We start from the raw sequence: 19,835 nt of genomic DNA, 5'->3' as shown, positions 1-19,835 counted from the left end.
TTAGATGGGATTTTAATACAAGCTTGGAAAATTAGTATACCAGAAAATTTAAGAGAAGACCATGTGGAAAAATTCCTTTGAAAAAAACCTGTGGCAGCCCAGCATTTGTATGTTAATATTTAAGCCCAACATCACTTTAGCAGCCATGGACGGCTCTGAAATCAATAGATGTTTTCTTCATGAATATGAGAACGGTATTGTGTCAGTCTGTTTTTTATTAACACGAGCAGGTTAGTGGCAGTGACAGAGGCAGTGACATAAGGTGTACTTACAATAAAGAATGGACTGTCGAAGGGGAGAACTGTGCAAGGGACAACTTTCATCTGTTCTTTTTGGTGATGCATGACCTACCTTTACTCTGCAGGCCTTTTATCATTTCTACATGAAAGAAACATGTTTGAGCCAAGTTCATGTGGACTTGATAGCTCTATCTTTGTAGCCTTTCATACAGTACTCCCAGCGGGCTGATAATATGTAGTCATCCACCTTTAGGGCACTGTCAGGTCAAATCAAACAAAATATACACGGTCCTTTAAGTTTTGGGAACTAGTACAGGTGACGAGCAATGAAAGCAAAAATACATCCAGGCGAAAGCTTGAGGTAATGAGCAATTTCAGTGGCAATCTGCGGGGCAGCCTGAATGGATTGAATGCCTCTTTCAAATAGCATCTCCACAGAGACTTGTTGACAGCTGGCACTTTCTGCTCTTGTTTTTGGTTTTCTGAACACACACAGTCTTGCTGTCCAAGAAGGTAAGTACAGTCAGACACTTTAAAACATGATGTGTAAGAAGAGTAGACAAAACTCAGCTAGTTTTATTATGGAACTCCTTTAAAGATGAATCCTATGGGGGTCAATGAGGAGAAGGCTGTGGTGCCACCCCTCTCTGTGAGGAAATGACACTGGGACTTCAGCTGCACCAGGACTTGGAAGAATGAAGCTGCAGTTCTTAGACATCTTTTTTCTTCTACCAACTCTGGATTTCCAGTACAAAACACCAACTTTGTATGCTAGGGTTAAAATTAAAAAATCATAATCTAACGAGAAATAGATCGGAGATCTGTTGTTTCCACTGTGCTGCCAAAAGCAGATCCTGGTAACTGCAGTGCCTGCAGTCTTCCTCCTTGCTGAAGTTCAGGCTTCTATGTTATTAAATGGTTTATTGTGTTTAAATGGTACAGTACTACTATTTTTTAAAAAAGGGTGCTACTTTTTTTTTTTTTCTTTTTTCAATTAATTCATCACTCTGAGTGTATTTAACAGCCACAGCAGTACTTTGAATTTCAGGATATCTAGTTGCTGTTATGCTGTTCTTTATCCCCACAACAATGATAGTTCCAGAATGCCTGTGTTAAACACAAAGCCAGCCTTAGTTTTGCAATTAAAAGCAAAGTAATTTGATGATGTACACACAGACCAATGAGGCACGTGTGCGTACTTGCAAACACTGGAGTATCATATGGAAGCTCTTAATGAAATCCGTATGATATGAATAATGCTCAAGTTACAAATGCTACAGCTTATCTTCTCAGTGTGGTAGGTGATAATAACTCTGCAATTCAGTCAAAGTAGGAAAGCAGTTTTAGTAAACATAATACCTGAAAGCAATTTTCAGATTAATCCCTGAGTCCTAATGTATAGTGATCTCCAAAACAGGTTATTTTCCAAATTCAATTTCCAGTTTGTGTTGGTGGTTTTCAGCTGTTAGTAGCACATTGCCCACCAGCTCAAATCCCTCAGTTTCAGCATGTGCTATAATGATGAGGTAATTTTCTGAGCAAGCTGTCACAATGCACCTTATGCTGGAAATAGAAACGTGACGTGGAATGTCATGGAATTTGATGCAATGGCACGTCTATATGAGGCATAAGACTGAAATTTGGCATATGACAGGGAATTACCAGCCATTGGCTCCTAGTAGAAGACAAGGATCACTTTTTCTCACTTTTCTGCTAGCCAAAAGCCCTGGCTGTTGTTTCAGGTTAAATAAACTTCACTGGGCTTGAAAGCCTTTAGGGCGTTTTTTCATGGCAAGAGACCTCCTGAAGACACAAATGGATTAGTCCTGAGTTCAGCGTAGAACTTGGCCATTCCTATTTGACCTTTCCTACTGAAGTGTAGAGCTCCCTAGAAGATGGAGAAATTTTCTTTACTATGAACCATTCTTCAGATTTTCTGGCATACTTATCTTCTCCAAAGGCTGTTTTGTAGCTGAGGAGGAAAATCATGCCTCTGCACTACTTTACTCTTCTCTCTCTCCTTCTGTACCATTTGCCTACAGGCAGGGAATGATTATCAGTCTCTGTGCAGGATGGAGAGTGCTGCTCAGTTCCTCCCCTCTCCTTAAGTACCCACAGGGACAATCCAGCCTTTCACTATTGCAATCACTGTATCAGGCGCTAAGCAACGGAACAGTATCAATGTCATTCAAAAAGACGCATTTTTTACTATCCTGACATAAAGACCTTAGTCTATGAAAATTCTTCTTTTACCATGCCAGGAAAATAATTGAAAGCATATTTAGCTGTATGGATGTAGAAACCTAGAGGAATTTCATTGGTGTTGTGGTTAGCTAAGGAAAGATGGGAAGAGATGTTTAAACCAGAGTTTGTACAAGCCATATATTCATGTTCCTGAAATTTGAGAGAATACATATGACAATAGCACTCATTTTAAAAACTGGATACAAGGTTCTTTAGGGTGGTTCTTGTGTGCTTTTGGCTGCGTCAGTAATATTTTTGGAGAGGGAATTTCAGTCGCAGTTCAGGAATTGTTCAGGGAAGGCAGCCTGGGCCTTCTTGAAGTTGATGCCCTTCTATCTTGACCACAATCAAATGTTTTTCAGGTAACGTTTCAGCTTAGCTGAAATTCTTTTCCAAACAGAACCTCTCTCCGAATGGTGCAGTCAATGCAAACTTTCCATTTGGATCAAAGCAAATAGGCTGACTCTGTATTATCACCTGACAACGTTATCATTGGGAATATTAAGCTGTCAACAGCAGATCTGAAAGAATCATTTTCCCAATATGCAGTGAATTATAGAGGATGGGATTCTATCATACATAAGCTTTTCTATTTTCTGTGTCTGTATCTAATTCTAATAGTTTCAATCTGACCTCAGACTGGATTTCCCTCATTTTAAATCATGCTCTAGACACCTTTTAATAGCTTAGTTACAAGAATTGTAACGATTCAGCTGATTTGTGTTTATATTTATGCTATTTCATTAGCTGTATTTAAGCCTGTATGTGCCAAATCTGTGTTTGGAGCATAGCATCTTTCTACTGAAACATTCACCACTGCTCTGTTACACATCTTTTCGCTTTCCTGTTGCATTCCTGATTAATATGTTGTTTGCATGGCTCTATGCTAACACACACATTTGGGACAGAGTGTGGGTCAATGTCAAGTGGGATAGGATTAGGATGTGGGAGGTTGCTAGCGTTAATGCTTAGCTAGTAGGATTAGGATAAAGCTATAATTGAACAGTTCAACTAACCTGGGATTCATCAAGAGATTTGCAAAAGTGCTTTACAGTGGTGTGTCTATGAAAGGAACTTTTAAACTACCAAGGCAACGTCATATTGCAAAGCTCTAATTGCAAAGAGGCAGGGTTAAGCACTTATCTCATCCTGCACATAGAAATGTAAGATTCTTTGCTGGTTTTGGCATCATTATCTGTGTTTCTGAATGGTTAGAGATAGTAGGACTGAAAGAAATGAAAAAGTATTTTGTCTGAGAAAGTTCATAAAATGGCAGAGAGACAATAGTGTTTTATGAAATCCCACTAGAGAGACACTATCTAGGAGAGTTTGAGGGGACTTGGAAGTGATTAAGAAAATAATAATTTCCAGGGACGTTTCAAAATGGTATTTTAAATGAATGACTAACTCCAATAATTTACCATTTTGCAGAGACAAAATTTCCCTTATTTCTCTATTTTTGCCAGTTTGTGGGCTGAAGAGGTAGCACTGGCTTGAACAAATAGATCAAGAATTAAATTAATCACTATGCAGACAGTCATCAAAAGAGATGTAAGTAGGAGATAAGTGGTACACAGGCTTTGTGTTTGTCCTCTGTACAGGGATGATATGTGGATGGTCCCCCAAGCCTTGACAGGTCACCTCAAAACTATAATGGACTCTACTGTTGAAAGGTTGACAATGTTGATAACTTTTGTAAACACTGCATTTTTTTCACCTAAATCCGTGTTCAGGCCACCACATAATTGGCATACATGTATGTTGGTGTAGTGAGAGCAATCTCATTGTGCAATTTGTCTTGGCTGTGCTCAGTTTTGGGGGGGAGGGGAAATCAGGAATGAAATAATAACTTTTGATGACATCATAGCTATGGCTAAGATTAAAACTGCTCCCCTGTGGGGTGGTGGTGGAATTTTTGCTCTATCAGTTTCACGGACATGTATATTTGTGTTGTATTGGCAGCAGACCAGTTTCTATGATTGTTTTATTGGGTGTCCAGTGTTATTAAACCTCTCTGTGTTTTTTCCCCTTTCACTTTTTACTTCTGAATTACATTTCTGTAACCAATTTGCATTACTTTGTTAAGTTTCACGTGCCATGTGTCAGCTAAATTACACATCAGATCTAAAGATTCAAAGCCCTTTGAATTCTTCTTAGCGGCTACGTCATATCTACTATTAATTCACTTGTGTGCCATCAAGGAATTTCACAAGTTTTGAAATGTTTCTGTGTCTGAAGACTTGTGCATAGGATAGACTACAAAAACCTGTAGAGATCCAAAAAGGGAGCATTTAGAGATATCTACCAATACAATTTATACCCTTCTGTACATGAAGCCTCTTATGTTCTGGCTTTTTTTTTTTTTTGTGCGTTCAGCAATTACATTATTCTGTTGATTTATGAGGACAAAAAAGTCTATACTTTGTGAAATACAAAGCACAAATAAGTCTTGATGTCATCCCAGGAGAACTAGAGGGATACTGAAATATACAAATCATTAATAAATTATCATTGTAATAATGTCAAGTTGCAATATGCTAGTCTCCTTGAAATTCATAATAAGCATGAGGTTGTAAAAATATTAAAGCTTTAGAATACTTTTACCACCATTTATGTTTTAATTCAGCCACAGTGAAGTATTTCTAAGGTTCAATAAAAATAATGGAACCACGTGGACTGTGTAGCAGTGGGCTATATCCCATTCCCAGAAATACAAATTTTTAAAGATTCAGCAATATCACCAGATCTGACATCTTACTTTTCATCAGTTCTTTTGATTCCTGCATGGGCCACCCATGAAGTTGTCCTGGTGTAAATTAGTATTTTGTCTGAGTTTTTTGTGATCCAGACTTTGTTGAGAATAGAATATATGTATCAAGCATGATTCCCTTTCTTTATTTTTCTTTTTTTTTTTTTTCTTTTTTCTTTTAATGCTTCTGTAAATCATGAAGAACAGAGATAGCCATGAATGACTTAATTCTGATCTTCCATCCAGCTGAAGTCAGCAGAGTAAAGACGATGTAAACAGGGTCAGAGTCAGTCTCTCAGTCACGATAAATTTCCGTATGCTGGTGGCAGTATGTTCAGAATGCTTTGAAGTGCTGGTTTGTCAGAGTTCACAACAGTTCATTTCAGCTCCAAATAAAATATTATCTGACTTTGCTGGCTTTCCAGCACCAGTCGATGAAACAGTAGAGCTGTTCTAATTCATTTTATGAATCCAGTTTTCTTACACTAGTTTCTTTATTGGAATTCATACAGAGCTTTCTTTAAACACAGCTTTTCAATGAAGAATAACAAAAGAGTGTTTACATAAGACAATAGGGCAGACATCATTTACTGTATAGGGTTGACTTTGAGTTTATGCAACTAAGACAAAGGGAAATGAACACCCCCATGTGGTATAACCTCTGAAAGAGTGTAGCTTTGTTATTTTAAGGCTTGAAATGCTGTACCTTTTAAAGTTTGAATTATTGAGGAATATACTCTACAACACATACTTTGTTCTACTGAATGCAAGCACAATAGTTTCCTTATGTGTTTTAATTTAGTGTACATTCAAAGCAAGACAACTTTCACCTTTTCTGAAGCAGTTTGCAATGTAGCATAAACAGTGTTTACCCAGTTCTGAGGCTTAAAGAACTTTCAGCATTTGTTGTTTTTATAGGTTTAAAAATGTCCATACTAATGCTTAAAATAAGCCCAACAGCTGAGCAGAGCTCCTTGAACATTCAGTCTTTAATTCAGATGTCTCTATCTTTCCTTTTTTTTTTTTTTTCTGGTCTGCTTTGTGAAGTTCTGAGCTAAATAGCCTCTAATACTTTTTCAAAGATATGAAGCTGTGTGCAGAAATGTTGAGGACGACGAGGAACATCAGGACCTGTGTACAAGGGATAATCCAATGGATTACAATTTTTCTACTTTTCTCTTCCAATTTTGTATAGTTCTTGGATTAAGAAATAACATCATAAGATAATTGGTTAAAGCACAGAAAAATGGAAACAAACCCATTAATGAGTAGGATAACAATGAAATTTTCTCTATATATTATGTGCTGCAGGTAATGTATCTAGTTGCCAAGAATATAGCTTTTATATATCAGCTGACAATCATGCAATCTCACAGGACTGGCCTTGGTACAACACTATTATGAAGCTAGAATGAATTGAAAGAAATTAGTGAATATTGCTTGAAAGATTAAGAACTTGTTTTCCATATCTTTGTTTGTAATAAGATCAAAAAAAAAAAAAAAAGCATAAAAGAGTAGGAAAAAAAATACAGAAAGAGCTGTTACTTGGAAGGTGAATAGTTCGTAGCATAGTGGTGTGTTAGTTTTCTTCTAGAAGAGACTGCCTGTCTCTCTCTCTTTCAGAGTGAAGTCCATGTAGTTGCTCAAGTATGGCAATTCTAATGGAAGAAAATAGGGATGAGAGCCTCTTATGAAGGGCCCTTTGAACTTCTTCCTTTCCTTTAGGTCTGAGTAAATCTGGATTTTCTGACCTACAGATCATCAATTCATTATCCTGAATGCCTCTCTGTGCAGAGGCTTTGTTTATTGTTAGTTTAGGTATGTTTTTATGGGTAGTTCAGGACCAACATGCAGGTTTGAGTGTTGGTTGGCCTAGTCTGACTTCAGTAGCAACTGTATAGGTCATATTTGAGTCTCAGGCATTTTAAACAACAGACTTTTTGCTGTGGAAGTTCTTAGAATCTTAAGAAAAAGAGTAAGTGGGGACCTGGAGAGTCCCACAGCAGTCAGGTACCACAAACCATTTCTAATGAAATTTGGATATGTTTTTAGTGTTTGAGTAGGGAAGACTATTTTATATCCTCTTACGTTCAGTCTGTAGTCAAGACTTTAGATCCCATTCTGTATTCCTTATGCTGGCTATGATAGTCTCTATTTGTGCTTCCCACTAAGTTGTAAGGGACTTCACCTATCCATTGAGAAAGCATACGCAAGATGGAGCGACATTTGCTAACTAGCAGCAGACAAATAATTTACCCTTCAGCCATCCTGCTAACAGATTAACAGTTAAAACACACTTTCAGTAGATAGGGGATAGATCATATAGTTTAAATGACAAATACTGCCCTTCCCCACTGGCAAGAGGCATATATGAATGACAGTAAATTAATAAACCAAATAAACTATGTAGTGAAGCCATGTTTTATTGAACTGTCCTGCAATATACCATTTAAATCTAAAGAAGAAATATTATGATATAATGGGAAAGTTTTATTATAAGGGATACACATGGACTATCAGTGCTTCAACTGTTAATAGGTAACTAAAAATATATAAAATGAACTGTGCATTTTTCCAATAGTGATGTTGAGTTTTCTCAGAATATGGGTGGATTCTGTAAACCACATTCACAAATCAGAGTTAGATAGTCTACTATTGGTAAGAATTTGCAGACTTGTCACAATAATTCTATCAAATTAAAGAGTCATCCCTCGATTGTCCTACCGGTAATGACTGAATGCTCAAACTGCGTACATCAGTCACTTCCCAGCTACCTAAGGCAAATTTGCTTTTAGTGAGTGAGATTGAAGGTTTCATTGTAAGAATTTGAAACAACGTATAATCAAACTAGTTCAGAGGGTTTATTTATTAAAGTTTGGTTGAGGACTATTATTGGCTTTTCCATATGAAATACATGAGCTGTTTTTTTGGTTTTTTATTTTTTATTTTTTTTTTTATTTTGAGCACAAATGCTTGTTTTTCACTGTCTGTCAAAAACAACCTATCTCAGCTTCTTGTAAAATTGACCGCTGTGATAAGCCAATGAGTTTGTCCTTTTTATCCATTAGACTGAATAAACATTGGGATTTTGCTCATCTTTTAAATCCATTATATGGCATTTCCCAGAAAAGGTAAGCTTTTATTTGCTTGTGTGGTAACTGTTTGAAATATGGCATTTTGAACCCTTCTCTCTTTTCCGCAAAGAAGAGTTTTCAACAAACCATGAGTTTGGCTTTATATGTGGGTTTCAAGGGCTGAAAGCACTCCTTAATGTGAAGACACATAAGTTTAACACGAGGATACTACAAGATTATATCATCAGGTTGTTTATATTATCAGTGTTTTCCAGAAAAAGTTTTGACAACTAACTTCTGACAATAGCAGCAGCCTCCGCCCCCCCTTCCCCCCCCCCCCCCCCAGCAGTAAAACAATCCCCAAGACTAATTCTCACAAAAGTAAAGAAGGAATCTCTGAAGACCCTATCTCAGCTTGGATTAATGCTGGCCTCTTTGAGGAATAATTTCTTTTGATGATATAATGGAGTTGTCTTGATGCTTTATATTCTTGTTATTTTATATCTATTTAAAGCTACATCAGAGATTTGAGTGTGAAATACTTCTTAAGTTTGAGACAAACCCGGGACAAGGTCTTCACAAAGAACAAATTTCAAAGAGACACAAATACAGTATTTCCATGCATGACAGTAAAGTCTTTGAAAACTTGAAAGAGGGAAAAAGAGAAAGGAGGTGCCACGGTAGAGAAATACTTCATCAGGAGCTACCGTAGGAGGGCTACAGGATGGTGAAGGGCCCAGAGGGGAAGATGTGCGAGGAGCGGCTGAGGGCAATGGGCCTGTTCGGCCTGGAGAAGAGGAGGCTGAGGGGAGGCCTCATGGCGGCCTACAGCTTCCTCACGACAGGGAGCGGAGGGGCAGATCTCTTCTCTTTAGTGACCAGTGACAGGACCCAAGGGAATGGGATCAAGCTGAGGTGGGGGGGGGGGGGTCGGGCTGGACATCAGGAAGAGGTTCTTCACCGAGAGGGTGGTCACACACTGGGACAGGAGTTTAAGAAGCGTTTGGACTGCGATGGGAGCCATCGGGCTCCCAGGGCATGGTTCGCCTCTTGTTGCACAAGTCCCCCCTTCAGACTCCATGCAGCACACCGGCAACACGCGGCGCTGAGGAGGCTGCTGAGCTGTTCTCCTTGCCCTGCTGGAGGAGCCAGGACAGGCAGCAGAGCTGTAGCTCCAGGAGTGCAATTGGAGCCCACGGAATCAGCTCCTCAGCTAAATGCTCCCCGGGGCTGTGGCATCTTTGCCTCAGTCTTTAGCGGCAATACCGGTTGTTCTCTGGATACCCAGTACCCTGAGCTGGTGGAAGGGGACAGGGAGCAGGATGTGGCCCTCACCATCCACGAAGAACTGGTTGGTGACCTGCTACGGCACTTGGATGTGCACAAGTCGATGGGGACGGATGGGATCCACCCAAGGGTACTGAGAGAACTGGAAGAGGAGCTGGCCAAGCCCCTATCCATCATTTATCAGCAGTCCTGGTTATCGGGGGAGGTCCCAGCTGACTGGCGGCTAGCAAACGTGACGCCCATCTACAAGAAGGGCCGGAGGGCAGACCCGGGGAACTACAGGCCGGTCAGTTTGACCTCAGTACCAGGGAAGCTCATGGAGCAGATCCTCTTGGGAGTCATCATGCGGCACTTGAAGGGCAAGCAGGCGATCAGGCCCAGTCAGCATGGGTTTATGAAAGGCAGATCCTGCTTGACGAACCTGATCTCCTTCTATGACAAATTGACGCGCTGGGTGGACGAGGGAAAGGCTGTGGATGTGGTCTACCTTGACTTCAGCAAGGCTTTTGACACCGTCTCCCACAGCACTCTCCTCAAGAAACTGGCTGCTCTTGGCTTGGACTGGCGCACGCTTCGTTGGGTTAGAAACTGGCTGGATAGCCGGGCCCAAAGAGTCGTGGTGAATGGAGTCAAGTCCAGTTGGAGGCCAGTCACTAGTGGCATCCCCCAGGGCTCGGTGCTGGGGCCGGTCCTCTTTAACATCTTCATCAATGATCTGGATGACGGCATTGAGTGCACCCTCAGTAAGTTCGCAGATGACACCAAGCTAGGTGTGTGTGTCGATCTGCTCGAGGGTAGGAAGGCTCTGCAGGAGGATCTGGATAGGCTGCACCGATGGGCTGAGGTCAACTGCATGAAGCTCAACAAGGCCAAGTGCCGGGTCCTGCACCTGGGGCGCAATAACCCCAAGCAGAGCTACAGGCTGGGAGAGGAATGGTTGGAGAGCTGCCAGGCAGAGAAGGACCTGGGAGTGATGGTGGACAGTCGGCTGAATATGAGCCAGCAGTGTGCTCAGGTGGCCAAGAAGGCCGACGGCATCCTGGCTTGGATCAGAAACACTGTGACCAGCAGGGCTAGGGAGGTGATCGTCCCCCTGTACTCGGCTCTGGTGAGGCCGCACCTCGAGTACTGTGTTCAGTTTTGGGCCCCTCGCTACAAGAAGGACATGGAGGCGCTTGAGCGGGTCCAGAGAAGGGCGACGAAGCTGGTGAGGGGCCTGGAGAGCAAGTCCTATGAGGAGCGGCTGAGGGAGCTGGGCTTGTTCAGCCTGGAGAAGAGGAGGCTCAGGGGTGACCTTATTGCTCTGTATAAGTACATTAAAGGAGGCTGTAGCGAGGTGGGGGTTGGCCTGTTCTCCCAAGTGCCTGGTGACAGGACGAGGGGGAATGGGCTAAAGTTGCGCCAGGGGAGTTTTAGGTTAGATGTTAGGAAGAATTTCTTTACTGAAAGGGTTGTTAGGCACTGGAACGGGCTGCCCAGGGAGGTGGTGGAGTCACCATCCCTGGAAGTCTTCAAAAGACGTTTAGATGTAGAGCTTAGGGATATGGTTTAGTGGGGACTGTTAGTGTTAGGTCAGAGGTTGGACTCGATGATCTTGAGGTCTCTTCCAACCTAGAAATTCTGTGATTCTGTGATTTCCTGACCCGGTGTGGTACAGACACTCACAGACAAAGCGTTTGTTTATTATTTATTGTAATATATCTTGTTTATTTGAACAATATATAAACAAAATAATAACAATTGCAATATATATTGCAGTTTTTGCAGAGCTCAGAGCTCCTGGAGTGAGTGGACACTCCCCAGGAGCCCAGATGGTCACTGTCCAGGTGGAAAGAGCAGTCTCTGCTTCAAGCTTCCCTGCAGCGGTGTCTTCAGCTGCACGGGGTGTGCCTCCCCCAGGGGTGGTTTTGCTGCGGAGATGACATGGAGGAGCAATTCCCAGCTGAGCAGCATCGTCTCCATGAGCAGTGTGCTCAGCTCTGGGGCATGTGGCAAGCAGGGTGTCACTCCTTCAGCTTCACAGCCACCAAAATCATCGCTGGTGAAATCCCTCCTGTGCGTGCTTGCCACGAGGATGGTGGTCAGGTCAGGAGGTGGGTGACAGCAGTCGTCAAAGCACGGGTGGCAAAGTTGGTGCCTACCAGCATACAGACACAGAGCTGCAGATGTCAGAGGTGGAAGGTGTGCCGAGCATGCCGAGGTGTTTCCTGAAGAAGAGCGTCTCTGGCACAGCGCAGCTCTGGGGCCACCTCGTGCTGCTGTGAATGCCGGCCTCTGACTACTCGAAGGTCAGGTAGGTGTCCGAGTCGTCCTGCTTCACGCCAAGCATGAGCTCGATGGAGAGGCTTTTATTGGAGCCTTTGGTGAGATTGAACTTGCAGAAGCGGGTGGAGGGCAGCATCGTGAGCTTCAGCCGGGCTGACTGAGGCACAGCCTCCCAGGCTTCTGCCACCAGCTCCTGGAACCACTTCGCTGTCTTCTGCACATCCAAGTAGGAGCCGCAGCAGAGGGTGTCCAGGAGGCTCGGGTCCTGGTTCTTCAGCTCGTGCTGAGGACGGTGGAGGAAGCACAGCACGTCGCCCAGCATCCGCTCCCGTATGCACAGGCACTGCAGCTCCACGCGGATGCAGGAGTTCCTGGCCAGCCTCTCCCCTTCGGTGCCCAGCTCCAGGTGGAAGGCGTGCCCGGGCGGTGGGTTCAGGGGCACGAGCAGGCGGTAGATGGTGTCACACTCAGTGGGACCGGAGGCGCTGCCCACCGCAATGGCTGGCTGCAGCTGTGGCATGAACTTGTTCCTGGGGAGGCCCTGGCAGGCGGCGAGCAGGTTGATCACCAGTTCCTCCACGACCATGCACGTTTGTTCCAGGCTCCTCACCGGCCACTGCAGGGACTCGTTGAGAAATCTGCAGGCATCCAGAATGTCGTCGGGGTCTTCCTCAGAGGAGTCATCTTCCTTACTTCTGGAGACGCCTTTCTTGGTTGCACTGCGCAGCTCACGGCAGAATTTCATGAGCATGCGGCAGAGCACAAAGAACAGGAGGATCTCTCCGGTCAGGACCCAGAACTGCCACTGCTGCAGCAGCGACAGGAGCAGGGTTCCCACACGCGCCCAGCCATGCTCCTGCTCAATCTGCTCGATTTCCAGCAGCAGCTGCGTCATGCGAGCCTGCAGCTCCTCTGCACGCTGCTGCATGCGCGCGGTTGTAGCCTCATCCAGTTCATAGCCAACTTTTGGTGTGTTCTGAATTAAGCGCAGGAAAGCCAACACGAAGAAGAGTTCCGAAATCATGGTCTGCGAGAGTTGAGAGAGAAGGGGGTCAGTGGGGCTGGGTGGGAGCTGCCTGGCGGCCGAGGGAGCCAGGGCAGGAGCTACAGCCCCCCGGAGTCGGGTAGGAGAAGGAGTGAGGGAGCTGGGAGGCCGCAGGGACTGTGGCCAGAGCTGGCAGTGACAGCCACGAGCCCTGCCCAGAATGGCTGGGCCCTTGCTGCAGGCTCAGCAGCCCTCGGGGGGCTGGTGTTTGTGCCCCGGCCCTGGCCCAGCCCAGCCTTCCCCCCACTGCTTCACTCACCTCGCCAGTGGCTCAGGACAAAGTGAAGCAGCGCTGCCTGTGGCTGCCTTAAAAGCAGTCCCCCCATTGTGACATGTCCTCTGTGCTGTCACCCGCGCCCCCGCCCTGCCACAGCCCCCCGGCCCTGCCCTCAGTCCCCACACAACCACTGGCATTGCCTGAGTGCCGGTGCTCCTCGGGTTCCCCTTGCACGGCTTGTGGGAGCCCCCAGCGCCATCTGCGGAGAGAAATTTGGGTGATGGAGCCTGTGGATGCTGTGCTCCTCATGTGCCATGACAGCGCAGTGCTTGGGAGGAGACATTTCTGGATGGGGACGAGGCTGTGCGGGAGGGGAGGTGCCCAGCGCTGCCGGAAGCTTGTTCCTGCCGTGCCTGTGAGGAAAAATGTCAATAATTTTTACAGAATCACAGAATTGTCTAGGTTGGAAGAGACCTCAAGATGATCGAGTCCAGCCTCTGACCTAACACTAACAAGTCCTCCACTAAACGATATCACTTCCCTGGGCAGCCCATTCCAATGCCTAAAAGAAGTAAAGAAGTTCTACCTAACATTCAAACTAAAACACCCCTGGTGCAACTTTAGTATCAAGCATATCCCCAAACGCCCTGGTGCTCCAAATCAAAAACTCATGCGTCTAGATACACCAAATTGATTTCATTCAGGGAAAGAAAATAACGAAGACATGAAGTAAAGTGACTTGTTATTATGAAATATTATGAAAATATTCTGAATGTGAAGAGTGGGACTTACAAAAGTATATTAGCATGGCACATGTGCTTCATAGACACCCAAGAAGATGCCCACAGATCTCATGGCAGATAACTCTGAGCTGTCCCCAGGTGAACCTAGAGAAACAGAAAGCACTACAGCTGTACTGAGACTGCACTGCTGGTGAATTTTAATACCCTTAATGAAACACTTAAGCCTTCCTTTAAGCCCTTGATAAGTGGCTTCCACTAACCTTCTACATGCCTATAGACCTAAGGAGAACAAAATTATAATTTTCATTAATGCAGTGCTATTTTATAGGGAGATTCCAGCTTGGGAAAGAAATGAATTGAGATCTCTCCACTTTGCTCTAGTGTCTAGGGTAGAGGAGATCCAAAATCCATTTTAACGATGATATATGGCTCAGGTCCAGTTCATGGGGATTTAGGTTGCTTAGATCCTCAAAAGGATCCTAACTCAGATGTTTGTGATAATGCAACTCTTCAAGCTTAAGGCTTTTCATGTAAGTCGTTCTTTCTTCCAGCCATCAACAGCTGCTAGAAAGCTGTTTGAGCTTCCAAAATATGAAGTAGGCGTGCACTATATGCTGACATACAAACTCCTCTGCATTATTGGTACCGTCAGCACCTGACTCATATATTTACCATAAATTAAGTTACTTTCCCATTTTGGTTTTATTTTGATGTCCTTATATGAAAAGTTAATCACTTGTACATTATTTGGGCAAACAAATATGAAAAATATTGAGATAGATGAAATAATTCAATCTAGGCCAGCGTGTTTCTACTTCAAATATTATCCATATTTAACCTTTCTCTGCGTAGGTTAGAATCTCATAATATTCTTCTGAGATCTTAATTCTTGTTTTTCTAAATTATCTGGGCTACCGTACTTTGTGCTTGGTTATCAAACTTGCTGAGTTTAGGAACACTGAGGATAGGTTAATGTGTTCTCCTGCTGCTGATTATGTCAGAATGGACTAAGTCTATGAAATACAAATATCCAGGATGCCAAAGCAAATATTCCGATTCCCTTGAACTCATTAGAAAAGTTTATTTTAGGTGTGATAGGATGTGAGTTATTACTCCAGAATATAATAGATACATGGATTAGGATGGGGGGAATTCATGCATAAAGCAGGTCAGTGTCTATGGGCAGTTAATACTTCCTTTTTGGAAGGTCAGATGTGGCTTAATTTATGAACACATTCTTAGTTTACAAATATTTTTTTGATATTTCATCGCTTATAGGTAGGCTTCCCCCTGCCCTCCCCAATCCTTTCTGAGTTTCTACCTTGAATGGAAATAAGGTAAATCCATTAACTGGCTCATATTTCCTGCTTAGAGGGGAATGACAGCAATAATTCAGCAAAAGCAGCATATAGGAGTGTGAACACCATGCAGAAAGTCATGTAGCTTATTGAACTTAAAGTTAAAACATGAGGCATGTCAGTATCCGAGGAAATATCTGGTGCATTTTTGTTTCTTTCCAAAATTGTAAGTCTGATATTGTGTTATGTTAACAGAGCAAGTTGCCATTCAGCCTCAATTAAACTGCCAGAGCTGTAAGATAATAACAGCAGGAAATTCTTGAAAGATAATTTCAAGATGGTAGCTACAACTGGACTTCTCTGAACTGTTTACAGTTATAATTATATTGTGAAACATACAGTAAACCTAAAATGCACTTGATTCTTTTTTTTTTTTTAATTTAAAATAGTAGTGAAAGAAAACATCTTATCTCACTTCACTTCCATGCCATACCCAATACATTCATTCTTGAACTCCTTCTGTTTATAGCCTGCAAGGGACAAGGTTTATTTGAACTGGTTATGTTTTGAGTTCATGTGGGTTTCTGCCTTCGACTGCAGAATGTACTCCACAAGTTCTCGTGTCACTCTGCCTGGCTATTCTTTTTGTTGCTGTGCCAGGGTTTATCACCACTCACTTCTGGATAGTGTTAATGATGCAGTCACTTCCTGTCTGCCAAACAATCGTAACATTCGCCAGACTTCCCTGCGTGTAGCGCAGCAAGTCAAGTATCATTACCTGAAATGGTAAAAAAAATAAAAAAATAAAAAAAAAGTTAATCCTGTTTATAGAAGAAACCTTGATAGATGCTGAACACCCTTTTGAAAGATTAATGTGAGGAAAAGTCATTTTGGATATCTTAGCAGCATTTCAGCTGAATGACACTGGCTTCCCAACACCCATTTATCTCCTTTTTAAATTTGTGATGGAAGAGAGCTCCCCCTTCTCATCTTTTACTGCAACAAACTGTGTTTTAAAGGGAAATGAAAACCAAGAGGAAGCTAACAAATGATGAAGGGATGAAATTGGTGCTGTCACTGCCCAGTGCTGTGTCAGCAGTAGTGTGATATGGCTGACACAGATGGTTCTCAAACAACCACAGTTCCAAAGCCATCTCTTCTTCATAAGACACAAGACATGTTTTATTAAGTGGGCCACATGGGAAGAGGTGTGAACTATAAAACCTTACAGGGAAAGCCAGGGAAGACAGAATAAATGTATTTGAATAAATCCAATTAAATGGTAATAACAATAAATGCTAGAGAATCCTGAGGAGCAGAAATAGCTGTAGAGCTCTTGAAGATAGACAGGTTTATGACTACAAATTTCTTAGCAAATAGTTAAAAGATTATGATATTTACTTCTGGAAAAATAGCGTTGTGTTCCCAACTACGCCAGTAAGAGCAACTTTCCAAATATTATGTATTTTTATTTACGTAAGCTTCTATCTGTTCAAGAAAACAGCTCCTGTTCTTGACAGCTGAAGGGAGAAGTTGTAAATCAGAACTTCCCAGTCCTGTGTGATACGAGATGAAGCCAACTCAGTGCAGTGGCACAGAGGATCCTCTTCTTGATATCAGGTGGAGAGTTAAAGCCTGAGGATATCTGTTGGGTAAACAAACATTGTTAGAGGGTCACTTCCATTTTGTGGAGAATAACAGAGACGAAAACTTGCATGGGAGGTAGCTTGTTTCCAAGGATGGATTTGAAGTGGAATTTAGATCCACAGGTAATCTCTGAGAGGAACATTATTCTAAGAAGGCTTTTGTTTTTTGAAAGTTGATTCTTTCTTCTGACTTTGGACTGGGAAACACATCTCAGACCAAAGGAAGATTTGTAATGGAGGTTTTGTGAAAATCAACCTTCCTTGTTAAAATTTTTCTGCCTGACCACATTTACATCATGTAGATTTGTCCAGCTCTGTTTTGGAAAGCCCATTCTTTACAAGGTCCTTCCTTCATACTTCCATAATGCTTCATATCTTTCTTTGATGACATGAGAAAAAAATAAAGGTTTTCTATATCTCTGGAATTCATAGCAGCTCCTGTGTAATTGTGAAGTGGACAGAGTAGTGACAGCTCATTTAGAGCTCATAAACAGGACTCCATCAGCAAGCTGAAACTTAGGCAGCAACAGCTGGCAAAAGCTGTCCTGAAATATGTGGGGTGTGTGCCTTGGGGTGGGAGGAAGAAAGGGAAGAAAGGATTGCTTTGCATCTCTCAACCTTCAGCACTCCCATTTTGTCACCTCATTGGCAGTTTTGACTCATTTCTAACAACATGCTGGCATCCTTTCCCCAATTCAACCAGTCGTTGCCAACCCCTGGTGGTGAAAAGGAGCCTGGTTTCTGACGAGCAAAGGAAACCCCTCTGGTCACATAGATCATCCTGCACTTCCACAGACAGGAGAGCCCAACTCAGAAGGTCTTGGTTTGGCACCAGATCTGAACTAACAAAGCGTGTGTCTTTCAGGCAACCCAGGGGAGATATACTGCTCAGATTGCTCTGATCTTTAGCCAGAAGTGGGGATTCTTGACTCTGTAGACTCAGGAACCAGGATTTTCAAAGGAAATTAAGAAATGTCTCCATGTCAAGTTAATTCTTATAGTGAACTGTCTGAGAAATGGAAATTCAGTGTTCCCTATACTTTTCTTCAGCTCCTGTGGAGAAACTCTTAGTTTCAAAGAATAAAGAGAACTAAATTTACTGTTTTTTGCTAAACAGTAGCATCTGGATTGGTGTGATTTACAACCAATTGTCAGTTTATTCATTTGTGTTTCCTGTTTTTTTTTTTTTTTTTTTTTTTTTTTTTTTTGTGAGTTAAATGGGAGTTAACTTGTTAAACAGCTGTTGCTCGGTACACCTACTGACTTCATTGAAAAATTTGAGGCTCTAAAATCCTGTAAAACAGCAGTGTTCCCATATAATAATAGATATTTATTTTTGGATATTTCATATAAAATTGAGCAACAGGGTAATTGTGGTTACAAACTTGCAATCTCTCTGTTCTTTCAGATTCTTCTTTCTGTTTTCTGGAGTTTAATTTTGGGCTGGGGAATTTTTGGGTCCTCACTATATATACCAAGCCTAGCAAAGTGTCAGTGGAAACTGATGTCTGAGTCATTCTGATGGCTATGCCTATAGCTGTGGACTGAGTCATCGCAGAAAGCACAGACTAACTCATGGTTTTATAATCAGTTTATTAGAATTAGGATTATTGGAAAAAGGATATTGTCCTTTATATATTTCCATATACTTTTTTTTATTATTATTATTTTTATTTTTTTTCCTACTTCATAACAAACAGATCGCAATATCTCCTTTCATATGTTGATTCTCCTCAAATGAAGGATATTTCTGAAAAGGAAAACTGACCTATGCCTTATGTGGTATAAAGACATTGAGATGAAGGTATTATAAATTCAGTTGGATGCTTCAGTGCCACATTCCCTCAAGTAGTAACTTTAGAAGGACTGCATGAAGTTTAGATGGTCTAAAAGCTTTGTAAAGACTTTTCATGGCTTGTGTGAGATAAAATAACTCTGCCCATTGGATTTGAATAAAGCCTGCTGAGGCACAGACCGAAATACTCTATTGACTGGCAGTACTGAGATGAAGCCTCATTTCACTGGAGAGCTGGGAAGAGGGAGGAAAATCAGAAGATGTAATGGCATTTTTTTTAGTGATATTGTTGTAGGAGATCAATATCTTCTGCAGAATTAGCTGGGTGGGGACAGAATGACCTGCTAAGCCAAGTCTCCTTTCTCTTTCCAAAGCCTGGGAAACCAACTCAAAACAATCTTTTAAAATGCGGTTTTACGACCAGGCAAAAGTTAAAGTGTGGAAAATATATTAGTGCAGGCACATGTACTTGCTTGCCTTTTGCTGTAGTGACTGATGATAACCTAGTGTCCTTTCCAACCAAGTGAAAAAAAGCAAACAAAAAAAAAAACACACAACCAAACAACAGAAAAGATCAACTTAAGGAAAAACTGTAGATGAAATATTTTTCACTTTATGCAAGCAGTTTGAGTTTAGTTAAAGTAATCCCATCTGAAGTTAGTACATACTGACTAAGATACAGAATTTGCAGGAAGTTCCTGGCACGCCTTTTGTAATCCTAAGTGAAATCTAGGCTGGCTGAAACAGGACAGAAATGACTCCCTTTGCCTGCCTGACCTCAGCTCTTGGGATCAGGTTTGGAGATTTGCATAATGCAGCTCTGGTCTTTGAGGGCTTTTATTTTATTTTTTTTTTAATATGTATTATTATTTTATTTTTATTTTGCCATACAAATAGTAAAAGCAAAGGAGTTCATGATGAGATCAGAGAATACTGCAGGCAACAGAGGTAAGAAGGATGGATACTTTGGTTTCTCTTGTTTATTTTTCCATGAGCTTGTCATTTTTGTGACCCTTTGCCTATTTGTTATATATTTGTTAGTACCAAGAGTACCACAGCACTTTACTTTGTTCTTTATTACTTCAGTGACATTTTTCTAAATGTATTTTTTTGATACCGGGAAGAACCAGGCATCTATTTAGAGAGGGTGATTAGTAGTATGCTTTATTAGGTTCTTGTCCAATTACTCAAAGCCTAAAGTGGGCTAAAATTGAATAGTGGAGTGAAACATAC

At 42.1% G+C, this 19,835-nt stretch overlaps 1 protein-coding gene and 1 long non-coding RNA gene across 3 annotated transcripts in view; one reads left to right on the top strand and one right to left on the bottom strand.

Annotated features, from left to right (window-relative positions):
- Positions 1–19,835, top strand: part of LOC140002756 (uncharacterized) — a 144,914-nt gene that overhangs the window by 23,542 nt on the left and 101,537 nt on the right. The window lies entirely within an intron of this gene.
- Positions 11,363–12,810, bottom strand: LOC140002845 (inositol 1,4,5-trisphosphate receptor-interacting protein-like 1). Its single transcript, XM_072040236.1, has one exon. The coding sequence runs from the start codon at positions 12,784–12,786 to the stop codon at positions 11,872–11,874; it is 915 nt and encodes a 304-aa protein (XP_071896337.1). The 5' UTR covers positions 12,787–12,810; the 3' UTR covers positions 11,363–11,871.

Source organism: Anas platyrhynchos, chromosome 6 (genome assembly GCF_047663525.1).
Source record: "Anas platyrhynchos isolate ZD024472 breed Pekin duck chromosome 6, IASCAAS_PekinDuck_T2T, whole genome shotgun sequence".
NCBI classification, from domain to species: domain Eukaryota; kingdom Metazoa; phylum Chordata; class Aves; order Anseriformes; family Anatidae; genus Anas; species Anas platyrhynchos.
Note: the sequence above shows the minus strand (reverse complement) of the source record. Positions and strands in the feature narration are given on the sequence as shown.

What these genes read in the sequence shown, in the direction of transcription:
- LOC140002845 (XM_072040236.1), bottom strand. Translation starts at nt 12,786, where the DNA reads ATGCAGCAGCGTGCAGAGGAGCTGCAGGCTCGCATGACGCAGCTGCTG.